Source organism: Triplophysa dalaica, chromosome 9, assembly GCF_015846415.1.
Source record: "Triplophysa dalaica isolate WHDGS20190420 chromosome 9, ASM1584641v1, whole genome shotgun sequence".
Taxonomy (NCBI): domain Eukaryota; kingdom Metazoa; phylum Chordata; class Actinopteri; order Cypriniformes; family Nemacheilidae; genus Triplophysa; species Triplophysa dalaica.
In genome coordinates, this window is record NC_079550.1 from 12,523,324 (window position 1) to 12,546,039 (window position 22,716).

At 38.5% G+C, this 22,716-nt stretch overlaps 2 protein-coding genes across 4 annotated transcripts; both read left to right on the forward strand.

The window, feature by feature from the left end:
• The first annotated feature begins 734 nt into the window (after window positions 1-734).
• oafa (OAF homolog a (Drosophila)) lies at window positions 735-16,583 on the forward strand. Its single transcript, XM_056756835.1, has 4 exons — window positions 735-1,461; window positions 12,594-12,728; window positions 14,181-14,361; window positions 14,708-16,583. The coding sequence occupies exons 1-4, from the start codon at window positions 1,231-1,233 to the stop codon at window positions 14,974-14,976; spliced, it is 816 nt and encodes a 271-aa protein (XP_056612813.1). The 5' UTR covers window positions 735-1,230; the 3' UTR covers window positions 14,977-16,583.
• Window positions 16,584-17,764: 1,181 nt separating this feature from the next.
• Window positions 17,765-22,531, forward strand: tlcd5a (TLC domain containing 5a). Of its 3 annotated transcripts, none has more exons than XM_056756839.1 (3): window positions 17,765-18,041; window positions 21,113-21,315; window positions 21,427-22,531. In XM_056756839.1, the coding sequence occupies exons 2-3, from the start codon at window positions 21,120-21,122 to the stop codon at window positions 21,957-21,959; spliced, it is 729 nt and encodes a 242-aa protein (XP_056612817.1). In that variant the 5' UTR covers window positions 17,765-18,041; window positions 21,113-21,119; the 3' UTR covers window positions 21,960-22,531. The 3 variants fall into 3 exon arrangements, with proteins under 3 accessions (XP_056612817.1, XP_056612815.1, XP_056612816.1); XM_056756837.1 differs by having other exon boundaries at window positions 17,766-18,041; window positions 21,105-21,315; XM_056756838.1 differs by lacking the exon at window positions 17,765-18,041 and adding an exon at window positions 18,152-18,607 and having other exon boundaries at window positions 21,105-21,315.
• Window positions 22,532-22,716: the final 185 nt, after the last annotated feature.

The window sequence follows — 22,716 nt, forward strand, 5'->3', positions numbered from 1 at the left end:
CACATACAACAAATAATTTAAAAATAACACATACAAATACCACTAACTAGCAAATTCTGATTGGTCGAGAGGACAAATCGCATTTAGGCTAAAAACAGGGACTTATAGCATTATGGAAAGAAACTGCATCTTGCAGTACATTTTAAACAAGGAAATATAGCGATTTGACATGCAGCATTGATGGAGCAGTGACTAGGTTTAGTACACAGCAAAATGGCATGACAAACTCATTAAATTTGGCGTTTAATGCGTTTTGGAAAAGAGCTCTTCATATATATATATATATAAAACTATTAAAAAATAATGTTTTTTTTATTATTTTATCGTGTTTTTATTGTGTATTATTATGTAAATTAGCAGTATTTCTTTAGTTATTATGGCTTAAATCAAAACAAGACAACTGCAGATTGATTGATATTAATTGGAATACATAACAAATATATATATATTTTTAACCGAGTGATCTCATTTTAGAACCAAACTCTTCATATATGTATATTTTTTTCAAAACTTTTTATATAAATTAGAAATGCATATTTGTGGCATTTCAGTGCATACCGTTTTTAATGCTTTATTGAACATTTTGTTGTAACAAACCAATGTTACAACATAAACGTCCGTTTCAGTGCGTAACGTAAGCAGAGATTTGCAACTGTAGGCTTGTGTTTTATCCAGACGCCTATTGGTTGATATTTGCGGGGACGCTGCGCCTTTAAGAGTGTTCGAGCGCTGCCAGCTAAACTTTGGGAGGCCGTTGGGCTGCTGCTGCACTTTGGATAACGAAGGAAGTGACGAATCCGCAATACTAGTGGAGAAAAAAAGCTCCCGATGAGGAAAACAGAAACTAAAATTGAAGTCAGAGTGTAAAGCGCGGCGTCCCGAGTCAGCACAAACGTCAATGGCACGAGGACGAATGTGCGCGAGCTCACAAATCAAAGTTCCCTCAGTGAGGAGCGCGAGACGACTGAAAACATCTGATTGAGTTTTGACGCGGATCTCCAACTAAATGCTTATTTACCAAACGCGAGAAGTCTATAAACCTTTTGAACAGACTTTATGAATTCGTTCGTATATCCAGCCTCCAAAAAATATGGATGAAGTGGACGTGTGAGTTAAACGCGGACCCGCTGTGAGTCTTGAGGAATGAGTCGAGCCACATCAACGCTACATTATAACTGCTGGACTGTTATTCCAGAGCCTTCCGGACTTTGAGTTTTAGGATAATCTGGAATGTTGCCGAGGTGGATTTCATCGGGTTCAGTTCGGTTAACTGTGTTGGTTTGGCTGCTCGCGGTGTCGGTCAATTTAGGGTCTAGTTCGGAGCTGAAGGTGAGAGTTCGTTTAGCCGACGGACAGATCGCAGATGAAGTTCTGGAGGCGGACGGAGAGAAGGACTCCATCAGTGTGGAGTTCAAACAGGGAGATGGGACTCTCATCACGTTCGTGGCCGATTTCAAGCAGGTAAGCCGAAGACAACAGTGTCGGGTTAAATTCACGTTGTATTTCGATTGTCACATCGTGACGCACAACATTCTGACATGCTGTATCCATTTCATGCTTCTTAACTTCATTGTACTTCTTTCATTTATATTGAACTATATATAACTATCAGTTTAGGGTAAACATTACTAGTGTCCCCTGAGAATATAACCTGGTCAAATTTTAATAACCTTTAAAACATAGTTTATCTGGTTATCTTTGCTCTTCTTTGGTGAACTGATTTTCCTTATAGGCTACTAGTTAAATGAACCTCTAAAAGTGACGGACATCCACATGTTGTGAAACTGGTGATCATGCCATCAGGATTACTGTTATGACTGCCCTGATGTGACTGTCAATTCAATCGCATCAGCAGACCCCTGCTGTACATCCAGACAAGCCGTGGTCAGCGTGGAGGATTTAATCACATTTGGGAATTCCTGAACTTTCCTTTCCTCTTTTTATCAGTTCTACTGCTAGGCTTGTCTCCATTCCTTTAACATGTGGTTCCCATCTAAGTTTCCTCGTATCTCAGGGATTTATGGAGAGTTGAGTTAACGACGACTTCCAGCTGCCTTCTGGGATTTAGTGCATGCACTGCAGATGCTACGAAAGACAAATATTCATTTATATTGAGGAATATTTGTTCATTAAGTATCGTCACGCTGGCGCCAAACTAACTAGGTGCTAAATGAACCAACTAGGTGTTTATTTTCATATTTGTTTTTGTATCGTTTAGTTTGGAAACAATTTATCCTTCATTTGATTGCATTGATACATCAGATAATGTTCGTTTTCGTTTTTTATTTTTGGAAAGAGAATAAGAGATTCAGACCATGGCAACGTGTAGAGATCAGATGAGAATTATTATTCTCTTTATACATTCTTATGTTTCCAGATGGGTTAGCCAGAAGATTATAAAAGAGTTTTTCTAGATTGGAAAAATCTTGCAGACATACTTGTGGGTTTTGTGTTATACAGTTGGAAACGATTTTCATATTCAACAAGTGCTGTTTGGTCACAGCTGGGTTCTGGTCTGGATGGGAATCAGATGCGATTTATCTTGCATATCTCGAATGGAAATGAGGTCATGCTTGTGGCTTTTTTTAAGGAAGGAACCAGACACATCCAAATTAAAAACACAAATTAGATTGATTCAAAGCATTGGTTATAGAAGGCTGGACTGCCTCATAACTCTGTTTGTCTTTCTCAGAAAATGGTGGCAACTGTTTAGGAGAATAGGCGAGTGATAATATGAATGCATGAATGTTTTATCTCGGATGCAGGCTCTTCTCTTAAAACGTACCGTTGACTTTCTTGTTGTATTGTGTTTCTCCGCACTCTGTCTCTGAAGATTGAAGATTAATTCATCTCAGCTCGTACCCGCTGCCAACTGAGGAGCAGTGTGGTCTGCGTTAATGCTCATCTCCCTGTTGGGATATCTGTGACCTGCTTGGCGGCAGGCCAGCCTTCCTCTTTACTTTGAAATGTTATCACCCCGTAAGTTTAGCTGGAAACCTTGCCATAATGAATTCAACTGTTAGGGAAATTGTTTTTTGTGGTTTGTGGCAGGAGGCTTTTTTCTATGACTTCCATTTTAGCAACTCATTCTGAGTGGTGTTTTTCTTCTAAATTTATGTCGTTTGTCACCTGTGGGAACTTGTCTGTCTTTTATGTCATCGTTTCCAGTTTGTGTGCTGTGTATTTGAACGGCATTCAAGTGTGTAAACCTGCCCACTTTAACCCGGGCGGTCCAACCTGTTTGAGAAATGGCCCACTGAGTTACGTGGGATTGATGTGACCTTAACTCTACGGCACACATGCCTGAACCACTCTTAGGAATCGGTGTGGCACAATAACCCTTTAAAACACTCATGTCAATTCGAATGAAAGACCACACCCATTGTGCACACAGCGAGCGGTTTAATATTCAGAGACAACTATTAGTCATTTGTTGACTCTTTAGAGAACTATGATGAACACTTTGAGCCAGTGGCACTTTTGAAAAGCACACTAAAATGATTCTCATATTGTACAGTTAGTTATGACCATTTTCATATTAATCCATGTTTTTGGTTACACTTTCGTATTCATTTGTTAACTCCAGGTAGGAAATATCTGACAGCCCCTTAGCTACCAGGTGATGTCTTTATTTAACCCAGAATTCAGTAGTTTTGTGGACCCTTTAAACACTGCTGCAAAGGAAGAGCGCTCCTTTTTTTCCCACGGAGAGAGTGGCAGACACTGTTATGCAAAGTACTAGTAACTGTTTTTGAAGTCAGTTGATCCAGACTTGCATGCCAGCAGTGACCGTGATAAAATGATTTTCGGTTTTGCAGTTTTTCCCACCATTTTAAGAAGTTTGTGTTGATCAATAAAAGCAGCTTACCTACAGCCCCGCTGTACAGTAGGTCATGGGTTTGATTTTCAGTAAATTCTGAAACACTCATGCAATGTTTGAATCTAATGTCTGACATTTGCATACACGTCAATGTAACTGTTTCAATTTGGTAAAATCCTAGAAGGCACTAAATTTGTCATGATTTCATCAATTTGATTTATAGAATACAGTGTAGATTATAATCACAATTATATTATTATTAATAATATAAAATATTTTTACTTTTTGCTATGACACATAGGACATATGTCTGATATATCTGTCAACTATCTACTTGTATAACATTTTGTCATCTGTCTTTTATGACATGTTTTTTTCCAAAATAGGATTAACATCCTTAAGAGAATAAATAACTTCTGATCTGTTTGATACATTGCCACATGAATCAAGCTCGGGTTACATTAGTTCTCCCTGAGTGCAACTTCCCGAAACAAGACATTGTACAATATGGGGTTGCTTAATTTTTTCCCATTTATTGATGAGGCATATATTCATGGAAATAGAATATGTAGTTCCGCTTTAGTTAACAGGAACTTTGTGAAGCCTCCATGAAGTCTTCTCTCACGTTTCGATGTCTCTCTCTCTGTCTTGTGCAACGTCTTGGGTTGATTCAGTGTTGAAGCATTCAGTGTTGAAAAATTGACATAACTGGTTTAGTAGAATATTACGAAGAATCTGTGCTACGATCTTGATTTATTTTTTAATACATTGCGCTAGGGCTGGGTGATATATATCGCGGTTCACCCTAATTATACATCTCTAAATTGTTTCTGAAACCAATTCGATATTTATGCACAGCTCTTCCGTGAACTACGGCTCCTTGATCAGTAGGAGGTGCTGCTCGATCTAAAATCACTACGAGATTGAGTCGTTTATTACGTAAATTTGAAAAAGCAACACTCGTCAAACATCATCACTATAAATATACTTTATTATCCTGAAAATACCTGAAAAGGTTTGAAGAACAGCAAAAAAATAGGACCACTGGCATTTCCTGCAATGAATTGTTGTTCTTCTGTTTCCCATATTCCAAATTTCTGCGCAAGAGCGCCCTCTGGCTTTCGGACGTGGCAGCATTTAACCGTAAGTTATTGAGAAACTGAAAGCATAAGAATCGCACGATATATCGCCCAGCCCTACATTGAGCCATTGTGCTGCTAAATATACTTGTTTTATAAGTGTTAAGATGGTTGTTGAAGAGGTTAACAGCGACGTGAAGCATGTAACATCATGATCTTGTGAAGTATAGTTAAGTACATCACAATCCACAATCAGACAGCTGTAAGGGTGGGGTAAAGTTGTCTGTGCTGTCCCACGGAGAAGCTCAAGTTAGCTACATGCGAAGTGGAAATCGTAGGTCACGTAGGTCTTTCGATTTTGGTGTCGTATTCAGAGGAAATCTACTTTAGGAAGTTACCAAAACAGATATACTCTCTAGTTTTTATTAGCAACTTTTATTTAAGGCAGTGATGGTTTTTATGCCTACTGGTAAGCAGGTGTGCAAGATCTCACATTCCTCTAACTGGGGTGTTTCTTAAAGCCTCTGCTTTTCTGGCACTCTTTTGTTTGAGATTGCTGTTCATTAGAGCGAAAGGTTAAATGCCGGCATGCACCTGTGCTTTTTCACAGGCCTTTATAGAAAACCAATTAAAACATTTCCGCAGTCACACAGGGAGCCGTAATCCTATTACAGCCAAATACTGATTATGGTAATTGTATAATAATATACAATGGCATTTTCTTATGAGCTATTTTTAGCATAAATAGTTTGCATGCCTGATCCTTTTGCCTGAGGTTATGTTGCATGGTGTAGTTGTTTGTTTTCATTTTGAATCTTTCCCCAAGTTACTTTAAACTGGATGTTTGGTTACAAGAGGGACGTTTGGTTTTATATTCGAGAGAAATGTTAAAGCCCTCATTTCTACATTCTGATTTACGTGAACTCTACAAACATTATTTCATGAAGTAGCAACTTGGCTTACTTAAGACCTGTATGAAGAGCAGTTTATATCAATTTCAATGTAATAAGGAGTGTGTATCAGTGGATGTTGATGGTGTCTGGCTTAAGACAATCCATCATGAAACAAAATTCCCCCATTAACCCGGTTTCTATGAACGTTTACCCACTTTGACATTTTTTTTCCCTGTGAAAAAAAAAAGGGAATTTTGTGACTGAGCCATGTCTTGGGTTTGAAGACATACAGTTGTGTTCAAAATTATTCAACCCCCACTGAAATTGATTGTTTTGGTCGGTTTGACATTGATTATGATCATTCAGTCATCCTGCTTACAATTAAATCAAAGAGGCACGTGTAGGTCAGACAAATATAACATAACATTTATAATGAAATAACCACAAATGTCTTTTCTGAGCTCACATCATTCTCAGTTTTATTCAACCCCCAAGTGACATTCCATCTTAGTACTTAGTACAACATTCTTTTACAGTTTATAACAGCTTTTAAACGTGAAGCATAGCTTGACACAAGTGTCTTGCAGCGATCTACGGGTATTTTCGCCTATTCATCATGGGCAAAAGCCTCCAGTTCAGTCACATTCTTAGGCTTGCGTACTGCAACTGCTTTCTTTAAGTCCCACCAGAGGTTCTCAATCGGATTTACGTCTGGTGACTGCGATGGCCACTTCAAAATGTTCCAGCCTTTAATCTGCAACCATGCTCTAGTGGACTTGGAGGTATGCTTGGGGGATCATTGTCCTGTTGAAAGGTCCAACGTCTTCCTAGCCTCAGGTTTGTGATGGACTGCATCACATTGTCATCCAATATCTCCTGGTACTGAAGAGAATTCATGGTACCTTGCACACGCTGAAGCTTCCCAGTACCTGCAGAAGCAAAACAGCCCCAAAGCATGATTGACCCCCAGCCATGCTTCACAGTAGGCAAGGTGTTCTTCTGTTCATAGGCCTTGTTCAAACATAGCGTTGATCCATGGGCCCAAACAGTTCTAATTTTGTTTCATCAGTCCACAGAACACTATCCCAAAACTTCTGTGGTTTGTCCACATGACTTTTGGCATACTGCAGTCGACTCTTCTTATTCTTTGGGGACAGCAAGGGGGTGCGCCTGGGAGTTCTGGCATGGAGGCCTTCATTACGCAGGGTGCACCGTATTGTCTGAGCAGAAACTTCAGTACCCACATCTGACAAATCTTTTCTCAGTTCCTCAGCAGTCACACAGGGACTTTTCTCCACTCTACGCTTCAGGTAGCGCACAGCAGTCGAAGTCAGCATCTTCTTTCTGCCACGACCAGGTAGCGTTTCAACAGTGCCCTTTGCCTTGAATTTGCGAATGATGCTTCCTATGGTGTCTCTTGGTATGTTTAACATCTTTGCAATCTTCTTATAGCCATTGCCCTTCCTGTGAAGAGTAATCACCTGTTCTCTTGTCTTCCTGGACCATTCTCTTGACCTCACCATGTTTGTAACCGAACCAGTAAATGTCTAGAAGGAGCTGAGTATCACAGTCATTTTAAAGCTGCCTAATTGGTGCTTATTAGGCTTTATTGCTGCTCCCTGATATCCACAGGTGTTTTCAATACCTGATTGAAAACACTTCATTGAACCTCTGATCTTCAGAGTGGTAGTCTTTAAGGGGTTGAATAATTATGTCAATGAAGAATTCACAAAAGAAACATTTACTACTGTATTACAAAACTAATTGATGTCATTTTAGTTGCATATGGTTCTTTAAGAAGTCCTTGTAGGATTTCATTCTGAATACAATTACAAATGTACACTAAATTCCCTAAAACCATTTACAGCATTGGGGGTTGAATAATTTTGAACACAACTGTATGCATGTACTAATACTACATATAAGTCATTTTATGTATCTACAGTAGGGATGTTCTTATCGACCGTTTAACCGTTAACCTAATTGTAAAAATTTAGAATTAAACGATTTAGGTGTTTATTTTTTTGTTAAATAATATTTATATATGTTTTTAATGATAATAATTGAATACGTTACTAAATACCTACTAAATCGTATGGTGAAAGAAAAATATGCTATACATATGTTAACTCACGGAGAGCGCAGATTTGTGTGACCAGGTGAAAATGCCATCGGAAACGTTTTCGCGACAGATTAAAATCCGATCACACAAACCACTTGACGAAACTGGACAAGTGTAATTCATCTTATTTGCGAGGCCACATTTGGCAGGGCTTTACTTCTCCAAACGGAGTGCGTCACTCAAGCTCTAGTTCGTTGTTTTAAACACGCTGTGTCTACACCGCAGCGAAATGAAGCTCAGCAAAGCTAATAGGAGTGCTACTTGCAAGGGAATCTGGTGCTAACAATTAATTTATCCTTTACATAAACTTATCTCATGGATGCTCAGCTTTGACAGCCTCCCTTGCGCTTCGGAAAGGAGGAGAAAACGTTGCGACCTGTAGTTTCCATATGTCCTTTTAGACTTGACGTAAAAACACGAATTTGAATTAGGAAGGAGTAATAAAAAACGTGTGTAAATGTCAACAGGCTCCAGACTGTGCCCACAACCCGTAGTAAACATGTTACTTTATTTAATAAAAACTAACCAAGCTTTGGATTGAGGTAGACCTGCAATTTTTATTAGATGAAGAAACTTTCTGATGGAAATAAACTTTGCCAGTTCTTCTGTATTTTAGTTTTGTCATCATTATTTAAGTTATTTTCTTGACTGGTTATTTAATGCTTTGGATTTATATTATTTTAGTTTTTCTTCACTGTCCAATACGTTGCAGGTTCTTGAAAATATGCTCGTATGTGAATGCAGGTGCTCTTGTTGATCTAGTCGTTATGCTGCCGTTTGCATGTTAAAATAATCTGTGAAATTATTTTTGTATTTTTAACGCGTCACAGACCCTTGTCAACTGTAGCTGTATTTAAATTGAAGTCTGCATCCTACGGGTGTCGCTTGGAAGGCGTATGAGGCGGACAAACGCGACCTCGGGAGGACGCAGCCTTCAAAATGAGACACAGCGTGTATTTTTATTTTATTCAAATTTAATATTAATATCTTATCAGTTAGCGGTTAATGTTCGGATGACGAGCATCTGTTTTCCGTTAGGGAAATTAACCGAAATGACCATCCCTAGTCTACAGGGCTTTCTCTTCCTTTTGAATGTTCAATTTTCCAGCAGTTTTCCAGCTGGTTGTTGTTTGTTGTAGACTTTTAATGCAAGTAATTTATTAATGAAAGCGTGTTTGCCAAAGAGTGACTGAAAAAGTTTACATTAATAGAAACATGTGCAGATATTGCAAACAGGCCTCTACATAATCTACATAAGGCTTGTGGTGTATTTGCAAAAGAAACAAGCCATTTCAAACATAAACATCTTTTATGTGGCACAACAAAGCACATTTACTTAGCATTGCATTTAACATAATTAATCAATGTCATTGCGTACTGTTAAATATGGCAGAAATATAAAAAAAGCTAGCTTTTGTCAGTTTGTTGTACTTGATCTCTGGAGACCACATTGTCAAAATGTTTTATGTTTGAGATTCAAACAAATATAAAGTTGCGAGGCTTGTCTGTTATTAGCCACCACAAATCCAGATCCAAAGAGCAGCTGCGTGCTTAAGGATCTCTAGCCCAAACCCTCAGAATAAAATAACCACAAAAAACACAATGATTTTACCACAGTTAAAAGGGTAGTTCACCCCTATTTTTTTCATGAATTACTCACTCTCTAGTTGTTCCAACCCTGTATACAATTGTTTGTTTGGTTGAAAACAGAGAAAGATATTTGGACAAATGCTTGAAACCAAACAGATCTTGGCCACCATATAAATTTATAAAGAACAACTCGAGGTGAGTAAATGATGACAGAATTTATATTTTTGGGTGAACTATCCCTTTAAGGGGTGTTAGTTCACATTCAACTGATGATGTGTATAGATTTGCATGTCACACATCATACAGTCAGATGTGATATCTATTATTTTGATTAGTTACATTAAGGAAAGTTATGTCTCAGATAATATTTGTTTATTATGAGTATAGGTTTTTTATTTATTTTATTGTGATGTAAAACATGTAATGCATTGAATCAGGCAAAGAATCGGTGATGACTATGGTCATTCGATACCATTGGCAGCCACAGCCAACAGGAAGTGTTTGTGCACAGTTATCCACCTCACTGCATTCAGTATCAGCCCTTCAATCATATCACTGAAACAAGCGTTTAAGTGCAGCCAACGGTAAACTTTTATCTAATACTTTTTGTACTCTATAATGAATCTTAACCCAATGCATGATGGGATATTTCGGAATAAGTAGTGGAGTTGTGAGCTGTAAGTGCAGTGCCACAGAACTAGGTTTGTACTGTACCTGTGTTTGCTATTCTCATAAGAATGAAGGTTCTTAGAGGTGAGACGAGGATCTACCTTGACTGAATTGTTTACTTGCTTACCTGGCTTAGACATGTTCCTACACGGAGGGGGTCAACCAGAGAATTGTAACAGGACCCCAGAGGCACTCGGGATGGTGAAAAGCGAAAACAGTACACACTGCAGATAAGGAAAGAGGAAATTGGCAAACGACGACTAAAAAAAGGGTGGTTTATTGAACTACTGATATCTGCTCAAGCTTGATAGTGTGATTGCTGTACGTCAGCAGGTGCGGATGTTATACCTGTGTGTGTTGTGAGTTTGCAGAAGATGAGTAGCCCAGCCTGTATTTGTCTTATGCTTGGGTTTCTCCCTACTGTCGGCAAGGTGGTTGCAAAGGAGTGACGCAACACTTCCCTACAATTAAAATGAGTGCCTGGAGCAGTTCCCCCCACGACGCCCCCTCTCTTTCTTAACCCAAGCCGCCTGCCTGCCGACTGGGAGGTCCTATAGTGGCCAAGCTTGAAATAACAAGTGCCTGTTCACTCCCCCCTCTTGTGTCTGCGGATTGTTCGGTCACCCGTGAGGTAATTCGGCTTGGTCAGCTTCCTATGATGGTTTATTAAAACTCTCTTATATTTCTGCTGCTTTACAAGAAATTCCATTCAGAACATCCAAACAACATCAGAACAATTAACATTACGCTTTTTATCTGCCCTGTAAGAAGTGTAAAACGTTAGCAATAGGTTTTTGATGTGATTTCATCACCTTCATATAGCCTTGCAATGCCGTCGTTTCAGATCCCTGAGCCTTCACCTCGGCCAACTGAAGGAAGACTTTGTAACAATGCTGTTGTGTTATGTTTTCTCCGGAGTTGTGCAAATGTGGAAATAATGAAGTACATTAAACATTATAACAGTATCTTCAGAAACATAAAAAGGATGTGTAAATATTTAACGCATGATGCTTTTTCTGCATAAAATTGTGGCTTTCTGCTCAAACTTTGATTGATTTGGTGTTTCATTTGTCATGGTTTCTATTGTTTGGATGTCTGTGTTATGTAATGGATTCCAGCAGGGACGCTGTTATATTACCCAAAAAAGTTGGCAGAAAGATTGGAAAAAAATCAACTCATAGTTATGCTATTCAATAAAGGTTAAAGTAAATGAGATGCAACAATGTGAAAATACAATATCCGGTCGAAAAGTCATCTGAAAAAGCCTGGGAAAAATTGAGACCGTTCTAAATTTTCATTAAATCAGAATTTCTAGATGAACTGTGGTCATCTCAGTCCAGGGTCTGTTGAAGTTCAACAAATCAAACCTCAGGAGTGACACAAAGTCATTCAACAGCAATGTGAAAGACTGACAGCATGACAAGACACATGAAAACTGTGATAAAATCGAGGTTATCACATAAAAAAAGTTTTCTACAGATAAATGCATAGAAATAATATTTTTGTTTGAAATTTGGTATACACATTGTAAGTAGTAATGATTATTTTTATATTTTACCAAACGCATAGCTATAGAAAATTTTAAAATCAACAAAACGTCTTTTCATTTTTCTGCAGCTGTATGTATTTAGCTCCCTCTGTTTTTGCAGAGAACAAAACAGAAACTGCCCAGTATCTGCAAAACACAATCTTCAATTGAAATTAATTGATTCTTGGCTGTTTATCCACCATAGGCTCAGTGAGACTCCAGCTCCATGAGTTTGGGGATTGACCAACTCTTGAAACCAGATTGAAGGTTCTAGCTACAGAATTGGGATGAGACCTCCAGAGCAAACAAAGACAGCTTTGGCTTGTTTGTTTTAATTGTCCCAGAAAACCTCCTACTGTGCAAGTGCAATCCTGAAAGCTTGCACCCTTCTGTCGGTTCTGTTCTTGAGAGCTCACTGTGAAAAACAGAGGGAGTTGGGGGGAATATGTGTGTGTGTTCTGTTGGCAGAGCCATGGGGATGCCAGAGCAAGATTTGCTGATGAATGGGTAGACAGGTCTGTGGTCTTGCTCTTCCCTCCAGGGTTTCCCATAATGCCTTTACATGGTCTTTTTAGGCACGGGGCCGGTGCCAGAGTCCGGGTCTGGTTGCTATGAGGAACCCAATGATGTGCTGAAATATACGGTGTCTGTCTGTTGTTCTGGGCTTGCCTTGAATGCTATGAAATCTTCTAATTACGATGTCACTATGCTTGAAGGTCGGTAGCTGAATTTGAAATGCTAAAAGGCATTTGAAGTATACAATGCTGGAAGCCACACAAGAAGACAAATTAAAGACATGAGAAATATCCTGCACAAGCTCAAGTCTAAAATGTTATGTGTCTTTATAAAGATATGTGTCATAATTGAGTAATGACTGCATGTCTCCTTACAGGATGTGAAGATCTTTCGGGCACTGATCCTGGGAGAGCTTGAGAGAGGGCAGAGCCAATACCAGGCACTCTGCTTCGTCACACGCCTCAACCACAATGAGATCATCCCCAGCGAATCCATGGCCAGACTCCGGCAGGTCAGTCCCTCTGTGGCTTGTGGCGGGAAAGGGGGAAATCATTAGGGTGAAAAGGTTGTGAGGGAGCAGATGCAGGCTCAGACGGGACATGATATAACGCACCAGTGAGATGTTTAAAAAAGAGATTTATGAGGCTGTAAAAAGATTTTTGATAAGCTCCTGGGAGGTCGGCCAAAGTGTTGGAATGTGTGAATATTAATGAAAAATGTGTTAAAATACTGTAAGCATCCTGGGGCCCGTTTCGATGAGGAGGTTCAACCAACAGCCAGTTAAAATGTGATCTCTTGAGTTGTTTAAACCAGAGATGCAAAACTTTGAGTTTTTTGTTTCAGAACAGCTGATTTGAGTAAGTTCTTCAATTGATAAAAAGATCAATGTAACAATAATCAAACAAATTAATAAGTAAAGGAATGAAACAACAGAATTAAATCCCAAATAATAAAAAAAATTGTCATGAGTACTGTAGTGAGGCTTGTGTGTCAGACTCTTGTGTCAAAGTCAGAGTGATCATCGTTTGCACCCAGCTCGGAGCAGTCGTCTAAATGAATTGTTTATTACCTTTACCACTGCATTTATTCATTCACTTTATCTATACACTTAAGTCATTTCTTATCCTCCATAGAAAACTAACATTGACACATATTATGATGTATCTAATTCACTGTAAAGAAAATTTTTACAGTTTTAAAAACATGGAAATGACAAAATTCCACTCGGTCCTGAATTCCTCACAAATCAAAGAACATCCATATGAATTAATGCAGCCTCTTCACAATCAGGATCCTCTGTAAAAGCACTTATGACATTTTAGTTACTGAGATGGTCTCTGTGTAATCTAACAAACCAAATATTTTGTTTTTTTAAACTAGTGTTTTAGTTCTTGTTGGCATTATTTATGCTCTGTTGTTGTTGTTGTTGTCACTGTTAGTGGTTGTGGTAAGTGTTTTTTTAATCAATGATGTGTTTTTTTGTGTTCATTATTGAGGTGTAAGTGCAGGTTTTTTACAATTTAATCTTGAAAATGTAAACCTGTATGGTTTTTATTTCTTCTGCAGAACACGTAAGAAGATATTTTGAATGTTGGTTCCAAACAACGACATTACCAATTGATTTTCATTGGTTTTGTGTCCATACAATGGAGGTGAATGGGAAACATCATTGTACGGTTACAAACATTCTTCAAAACATCTTTTGTGTTCTGCAGAAGAAATAAATTGGTACAAGTTTGAAATGACAAGAGGATGAGTAAATGACGACAGAATTTTTATTTTTGGGTGAACTATCAAATTAAACAATCAGTCTATCTGCTCTGTTCAGCCGACAAAAATCATTTAGTTCTGTTATTGACTATGTTTTGACAGTTTGGTGGACTTCAGTCCCTGTTTGTAAACTCAAAAAAGTTGCCTTTATTATTGTAAGATGACTGAACCTAAAACCTTTTTGTCTTGATAGAAAAATGCCCAAGCTATCCGCATAGCAGAAGAGAAAAGGAGCACAGAGATGCTGAGCATGAACGTCGTGGTCAACTTAACACGAACATGGCAGCTGAGCACCCACATCCACAACATCTGCAGCGTTGCCCGGGAAGCAGTATACACGCGCGAGGCTGACGTGAAACACTGGCTGGAAAAAGGCAAGTCTGTTTACTGTATCCTTTAATTATATTCTACCAAACCCAACATCCTTAAATATATATATATATCGCTGACATAGTGTTCTTCCTGGTTAAGTATAGAGCTGAGCTTCGCCTTAAAAATAATCTTTAACCATTAGTACTTATGGCGACAATAAATTGTAATTCTCTGTCTTATCCAGCCGTTTCACATCAGAATAGGGAAAGAACATCTGCTCCATCAGTAAAACACTTAAATGTATTGTAACCTGTACAGATGATCAAAGTTTTTATTGGAATCTCTGCATTCGTCCAAATGACCCACATAGCTTACAGCCCTAATGCTTGTCATTCTGCTGTTCTGCAGGTGTGGAAGGCTCCATGTTTGAGCCCTTAGCAATAGAAGTGCTTGACCTTCCAAGCTGTGGGACGGTGAAGGACCTGTGGCAGCCTTGTTCCTGCAGCTACAACCTCAGACTGGAGTGGTACCCCTGCCTGCTAAAATACTGTCGCAACAGAGACACCTCCAGCAGGGGGAGTCCTTATAAATGCGGCATCAAAAGCTGCAGCAAGGGCTACCGTTTTACATACTATGTGCCCCACAAACAGCTGTGCCTATGGGAGGAAGAAACCTAGAGAATTAAGACTTGTCTACCAGAAAAACTGTTAATGTGACATTTACCGTCGGGTTTGTTCACCTCCAAGCCTTCAGATTCATGTGCCTACAGAGATGTTGAAATTACTTTGCCTTGGATGGGTGTGTGTGGAGCTGTGATTAATGCCGGATTCTTCAGCATCTGAGCAGCGGCGTGATCTGATTTTACATCTTTGGACCAGTTTGCCAGATCTTTTATTTTTGAGGAACAGTCATTGTTCCATTTGGCTGATGCATTTCAGTTGGTCTGTAGTATTTAAAGCTCTCCTCCTGGTCTTGTGGAATGGGTTTCTAGACGCATTGATTTGTGAAATGCAGCAAGTTTAAGATAAATTTGTCAGTATAAAACAAGATGTTGTCTCTAATTTAGCTTGCGTCAGGTTGCCAATCTTTCTTTTTTCAGAAACTGGTATTATTTATTTTGCAGTGGGAAATTATTGAAGATCCTTAAGCACCGAGTACATGTTCAGAAAAAAAATGTCTTTGTTTTAATTTAATTTTGTTTTTTATTATTTTCTTGTATGCTGATACTATGTTCCGAATGGGTAACATTCAAGGCACTGTTTTAGGTTTGCAGTGGACGTACACATTTGATTTATGTTGGTACAGATGGATAACACTATTTCTTGATTCATTCAGTCTTCGTTGTAATTCAGACAGATGCAATCATGTGAATTCAATCTCCTCGAGTCTTAATGCTGACAACAATACTGTTGGAATGTGTGTATATGAGGGTTCATTGGATTATGTGGTATTATAACCGTATCCATCAAGGGATATTTGGTCTGCTTGCAATATGTTGCTGTCGAAAGTCACGTTTTGTATGTGAATAAGAAGCATTACACCCTCACTAGCTGGAAACAGTCGACACTGTTACTTTGGTTCCTTGTGTTATTTTACCAAAGTCAGATCAGGGTATGTCCTGAAAACAAAACAAGATTGAAAGGCAATTGAGGCAGCAGTGATCTACTTACTCAAGTCCTGAGATCTTTGTTACTGTGCACCCAACACTGCCATCTTATGGTTATGCAACATCACTGTCACTCAGTCTTAACCTGTCTCAACAGAGCTGGGAACCTCAAATTTTGATACAGAGTTTGTCCTTTTTTAAGGAAATCCTGTTTTGTGTGGTATTAAATGTCTTAAGATTTTTCAGCTTCAGATGTCGCTCACTAAACAGCACTAAGACCACGAGATGAGGCCTATCATGAATGTCAATAACTGTTTTTCATCATTTTCATTTAACTTCAACACATGTCTTCCTTTTCTTACTATCAGAATATTAACTTTTAACATGCCACAGTTGACTCCGTTTTAGTTTATGGTTCTAAAATGTTTCTACTGATTTGTTTAATGTTTTGTTTTTGAAGAGTTTAAGTGTTATTATTTGTTAAAGTGTTGTTTGAGATCACCTGAAACCACCCTAGCCAACAGCTATTGTCTGGAATCTAAGTGCCTTGATTCAGTGTTTACTTTTTCTTTAAAAAGATAAAGCTGCTTGAATAAAGTCTCAAAACTATTTTCCTACGAAAATGAATACGAGCATAATATGAAGAACTTTTGAATAAAACCTCCTTCGGCAAAGTAACCTGTCTCTTTTAAAAGCAGTCTTTTTTAATACTAATACAAACGAATGCTTTAAGTATAGTGACTGACACAATTTTCACACATCTAAAAGAATTAGTATAATGACATTTAATTATATGATGTTAAACCTTATCATACAACATAAGCGTTTTTGTGCTTAAAGACATTTTCTGGTGCAAAGATTTATATTTGTCTGCTCTGCAGACATCATTTGTATGCTCAGAAGACATTTTCCTTGCTTGAAAATGGCTTTGGTGCCACCGGGAATTATCTAGCTTGATGTCTGGGCACCTGCAGATTGGCTCAGGTTCGTGAAGACAACTTGAGATTTTCTTATAAATGCTCTGAAGATGATGGGATTGTGGGACTCCAGTCTATAATGTCATCACCCTCTGGTTCATCTAGTTCGATAGGAACCTCATCTCTGTTACTGACAGGCATTTGTAAATGAGCCAGAAGCCAAGTGTTTGAAAAGAAGCCTCGCTGTTGTTTGTTGCCTCCACTTTACTCCTCTTTGCTTAGGAATAGCACCGATCTTTTGGCCTGCCCAAAGACAGGCTGCAAGCTTGTTTTCTTCCCCAAACACATAATCAATTTGTGCAGAACTATAAAGTATTTCACCGTTCGGCTGATTAACATGTAACTGTCAAAACACACATCAGCAGTGACGGATTTTACAGATCTTCAACAGAGGCAGCATTGCGATGTCATAAAGAATAGAAAAGGCCTTACCCTTGAAATGTTTTGTCTAATGTTAACTTAAAAAATATATCAATCCCACATTTGTGAAAAATCTAACCAAATCATTTCTTAGCAATAATTCTTACATGGCCTACTTGTTTTAAGCAGTCTCAAGTAACAGAGGTATGATAACTGTAACAGCAAACAAAAAGCTCCAGAAAAGTAGTCAACGTAGAAAACAGGCAACAATATCTGTTTAGCATTATAACTATTATAATTCCTTTATGTTGTGTATTTGGATCTTTTTCCAGCATGATTTGATGTTATATTGATTCCTATCCGCAAGCAACCAACAGTGGAGACCTACAAAGACCATAATAATGTAGTATCAATTAAATCAATACAATTTCCTTTATATCTATCCTATAGGATGTGTTTTTCCAATAGAGTCTTGCGCGGTCCATACCAGCAGAGGGCGCCCTCCTGTAAAGCACGTATCTTCCTCTTTGTTGTCATCCTCACTGTGTGTTGGCCAGCTGCTGAGAGATCGAGGGCTCAGGGCTGAAATGTGGCTTTTGTTTAGGCGGTGATTTGCGTCCCATCTCCAAGACAATGCCGGAGATGAACACGCAGATGAACTCGGAGATCCCTCAAGGCCTCGTGTCGGGTACGAGAGGTGCTGAGGCTGGAGTCACAGAGACGGAGCGCATCCATGAGGACTAAATAACTGCTCGGCCTGTCAATGAACATGTTGTTGTGGACGTGAACATTTTAAAAGGTGAATCAATAAATATATATATACTTCTAAGCAGAATATACGTATTTCTTTATTACAGGATTAGCCTTCTACTCTTTATTTAATAAAATCTACACCTTCATTTGGTGTATTAGCCTTTGTTTCTCGGTACTCAGACTCGTTGTCCGGAGCAACTCTCTAGTTTATGCTTTTAAATAGTTTGTCGTTTTGAACTTTGTAACTTTGGGAATGACACCTGTTACAAGAACAATGCCTGTGTTATTGGCTGTTTGATAAGACCATACCAGTATCCCATAATTTGAATAGTCTGATATGGGACCGCTAATATTGACAGATAGTGCTCGTGGAGTTCATGTGCTGACAACATTGTTGGAATTTAGAAAAGAGGAAAGTGGATAATGTTGCCACAGTAACTTTTGCTCTAATTTTGACACGACCTAATGTAAGCCAGACTTGAGGATTTCTCAACTGTTCATGTGAAATCCAATGCTGGTCCTTTACACACTTGAAGGGTTTTAGTGGTTATCCTACAGCAGAATCGCACGCAAGACATTATTTCCTCTTTCAACAGAGTTGTGCTGTTTCATGTAAGTACTTCTTATAATGGATGCACTCAGAATTGGACAGTTTTTCATTCAATGTACTTAAAATATGTATTTCATTACTTTTGAGGATTTTGACAGTTCTGTTTTCCTTAACAAAATAAGTCAGTTGTTATTAAATATTCTGAGAGACTGTTTTTTTTTAAGTACATATTCAAATATGTCAGTATGTACTTGCGTGCAATAACTTTCATCACCAGGCTGGGTGGCACCACTGTACAAGAAATCCCTGAAAATATTTAAGAAGACAATATTTTAAGACATATTTTTTAGTATACCTTTAATGCCTCTCCACCAGTGGCGGCTGCTGATCTTTTAAAGAGGGGAAGCTCGTTTTCGGCCTAAATCATAAAAATTGTCCATTTGTTTATATGTAAATTCTGCCCTACGTTCCTTTTCAAGAAAATTCTCTGTAACCCATGTCAAGAGACATGGCCAGCAGTACATTTTCTTTTTCACAGCACTTTCAGTCAGCCAGCTAACTTTGTCATACCAGGAGAGCTGAAAAGACCTGTTACTTTTCCTTATCTTTTGCACTAAATCAATCTTAGGTGTTGATCTGCCCTGCTGTTTAATTCTAAGTTTCTCCTCGTAAGGAAGACTTTCTAATGGCTTTGCCAAAATCAGGTCGACAATATTAGCACTGTCTGCCATCGTGTGCAGTTTGCTAGCTGTCTAGTTCAGACTATATGAATTAATGAACAAACAATCTAATATATAAATATATATATATTTAACTCAACGGGAGGAAATGTGGGAATTATGTTAACGTGAAACAATGAATGTGGTGTGAAATTGTGTGAAATATACGATGAAGGTTGCAGCAGTTTGTCTTTCGACTACACATGCAAAATTCGCGATGGGACTGAGTTGGAAATGGAGACACAGAGTGACACGCCCACACCAACCGTCTCTTTGCATTGCGAGAAGCTGCCGCCTCCTTGTCATTTATGATTTATAAAAAAAAAAATGTCTAAAAGCTGATATGTGACAATGTGTATAGCAAACAAGCTAAAAAAAACAAGAAATACGTTTTTATAAGCTGTCGACCCCAAAAAAACGAGCGTTTTAGGACATAAAAGTGGATTAAAAAGAGATGACAGACCCTCCAATCATCACGCAGATGCTCGGAGTCCGGGCCAGCCCACTCCTCCATTCATCCCAGAGATGCTGAGTGTCCGTGGGCGGGACATAATCGCAGCATTATCCATTGACCGTCTTGTTTCTAAGCACTGAAAAAAACTGTTTAAAGCAGCCCCATTGACGTCAATGGACGCTGGCCTTCAACAGAGTAATGCACTGTACGCTACGGGAATGAATGAGAAGGAAATCGAGTCAGCCGACCTAAGTAGCTGATTCTGAACGAAATTGTTTTTGTTCGAGATGAAAGTGTTTAACGCATTTTTAGTCAATAAAATGTTAACGTAATAGTACATATATTTGATCACTCATTTTTTGACAATTATAGGGGAAGCTGAACTTCTCTTGCAGTCTTAAAGAAATCGCGTCTGCTCTCCACCAATTACCACTTTGAATAAATTCCATGTTTACCATATGCAATATTATTGTCAAAACAACATACAATCTTGTACCTGAAAAAACATATAAGATGCTAAACTGAAGACTGACTTAGCTAGGCAATTACAACAATTGCATTGGTCCTATTGATCTAATTTCACCAAATTACAAGTTTTTGGTGTGCTTCAGAAAACAGATTGACATTCATTGTTAGATTTAAACTGATCTACATGCATAGCTGACTGTTTCCTGGAAAACCAGTTGAATCATCTTTTTGCCTGATAGGAGATGTAGATGTACAACAGGCAATTGTCTATAAAACATACTATGCAGTTTGTAGTGCTGCCTAAAGTCGAGCACCTATGGCATTACGTCCCGGGGAACTGCCCCAGTGGTTTGAAAAATGCCAGCTTGCCCCATTGCTCCGGGTCCTGACACAAGGCTTAAATATAGGACTAGCAATACTGAGCGGTTGATGGACTGCTGTTTAGTTAAGAAAACTAAAGATAAGAACTTAAGTCAAGAAACCTAGTGGACAGTGCTCCGAGATGTTACGCATCGGGCGACCCGGGTTCGATTCCCGCCTCGTGGTCCTTTCCCGAACTCACCCCCTTCGCTTCCTGTCCTCTCCATCAATAAGCTTTACAATTAAAGGCATAACGGCAAAAACAAATCTCTTAATAAAACAATACAACTTTTCTCTTTTTCTTCTATGTGTATCTTACTCCACTGTTACTCTCGCACTTCAAATGATTGCTTGCAATTGTATTTGCATTTTCAAATGATAAGTTACTTCTATTTTAATTAAATACATTTGTTCACAGCAGTATTTTATACTTTATTTAAATACATTTGATGAGTAAGTATTTGTAATTTGTAACTAAATACTGCCCATCTCTGTATTCACTAGTCCGATTAACATTTTAATATATCATGTTTATTTGTAATTTTTGTAATTTATTAGATTCACAGAATAAAGATGTCGCCGTTGCTGTTGGGAGTTGGAGTTTGTTTAGCTGGGTGGATTGCTCTGTACGCTTTGCTGTGTTACACAAATGGCTCTTGTGGCTACGAGTGGAACTGTCGACTTGTTACACTACTCCATGGCATTCTTGCTGTCTGTGTAACAGCTTACATCGGATACGTAGATGGACCGTGGCCTTTCACCTACCCAGGTTAGGTTTGTCATAATGTGTTATTATGAATAATATGTATGTCAAAAATAATCGTTTAATTGGGTGAAAGATGCTAATGTTTGCTACATACTGTATACTTTTCATTTGCAGGTACAAAGAACACCCCTCTGCAGATTACTGCTATGGTGATCAGTCTGGGCTACTTTATCTTTGACATGGTGTGGTGCGTGTACTTCCGCACCGAGGGGCTGGTGATGCTCGCCCACCACACCATGAGCATCCTGGGTATTCTGCTGACCCTGTTGCTGGGAGAGTCAGGTATTGAGGGTTGCGCCGTGCTGTTCGGCAGCGAGATCACAAACCCCCTCCTCCAGACTCGCTGGTTCTTGAAACATTCCGGCCGTTACGACAGCTTCCTTGGAGACCTTGTGGATGTTCTCTTTGTGATGTTGTTCGTGTTTATGCGGATTTTCGTCGGCGGCACTATGCTGTACTGCGAGCTCATCTCTCCGAGACCCAAGTTTATTATTAAATGTGGTGGTGTTGCCATGTACGCACTGTCATGGGTCTTCATGGCTGACATTGCCCGTTTCGCATATCGGAAATCCCATGTCAAATACCAGCGTTGGATGAATCGCCACAGTATGGCAGATGTCAATGGGCAAGATGTGAAGAGAGATTGAAAGATTTCTCAGATACAACAGGCTTATTGGCCTTTCATTTTTAATACTGGAGAAAAGCATTTGATTCAGAACAGGTGACCAGCTAATATAGCTCTGCAGCTAATTGATGTTTACATATTTTTAATATTAATAAAGTTCCTTTGTCTTTGATATACTCTTTCAGTATACACATGGAAAACATCCGTGCCCTTAAACCATTTTTTTAAAGATTGTAATATTTGCCATTATTATTAACTACAAATCTAATGTGATATATTTGTACTCGTAAGGAATTAAGTGTTTTAACTGCCCATTTATGGAAATTATATTTTTGTAATTAGGAACATTAATTGTCATAAATGAATTTTAATTATTTGTACTCTTATGTTCTCTTTAATTAAACTTTTAACATGAATGTGCAGTACTCAGATATTTTTTGAAACACTTTTAAATGTTCCTGGCAGATTATTAAACGAAGTCTGTAAGATTAGTGTCTTGAATAAAAAATTGAATGTTTGAAATATACCCACATTTCATTGTGAAGATGACCATCTGTCAAGGTGAACTGACCACACCGATTGATAAATCCAATAAACATTATAGTGATCATTACTAAAAATATTTTTTGTTTGTTTGTTTGTTTGAGGGTTTAGTTTCCGGTCATTGTCATATAGTCAAATATGACAATGCAACATCAAAAAAAAAAATCAATTCTTTCTTACTAAAGGACAAATAATGCCAGCTGTAAACTGTTTACAGTAAAACAATTTGTAAACTG

Excerpts from the sequence above, each read along its gene's own strand:
- oafa (XM_056756835.1), top strand. The coding sequence starts at position 1,231 with ATGTTGCCGAGGTGGATTTCATCGGGTTCAGTTCGGTTAACTGTGTTG. Across the intron at positions 1,462-12,593 it reads TCGTGGCCGATTTCAAGCAG|GATGTGAAGATCTTTCGGGC; the intron begins GTAAGCCGAAGA and ends GTCTCCTTACAG. Across the intron at positions 12,729-14,180 it reads CCATGGCCAGACTCCGGCAG|AAAAATGCCCAAGCTATCCG; the intron begins GTCAGTCCCTCT and ends TTGTCTTGATAG.
- tlcd5a (XM_056756839.1), top strand. The coding sequence starts at position 21,120 with ATGTCGCCGTTGCTGTTGGGAGTTGGAGTTTGTTTAGCTGGGTGGATT. Across the intron at positions 21,316-21,426 it reads GTGGCCTTTCACCTACCCAG|GTACAAAGAACACCCCTCTG; the intron begins GTTAGGTTTGTC and ends TTTCATTTGCAG.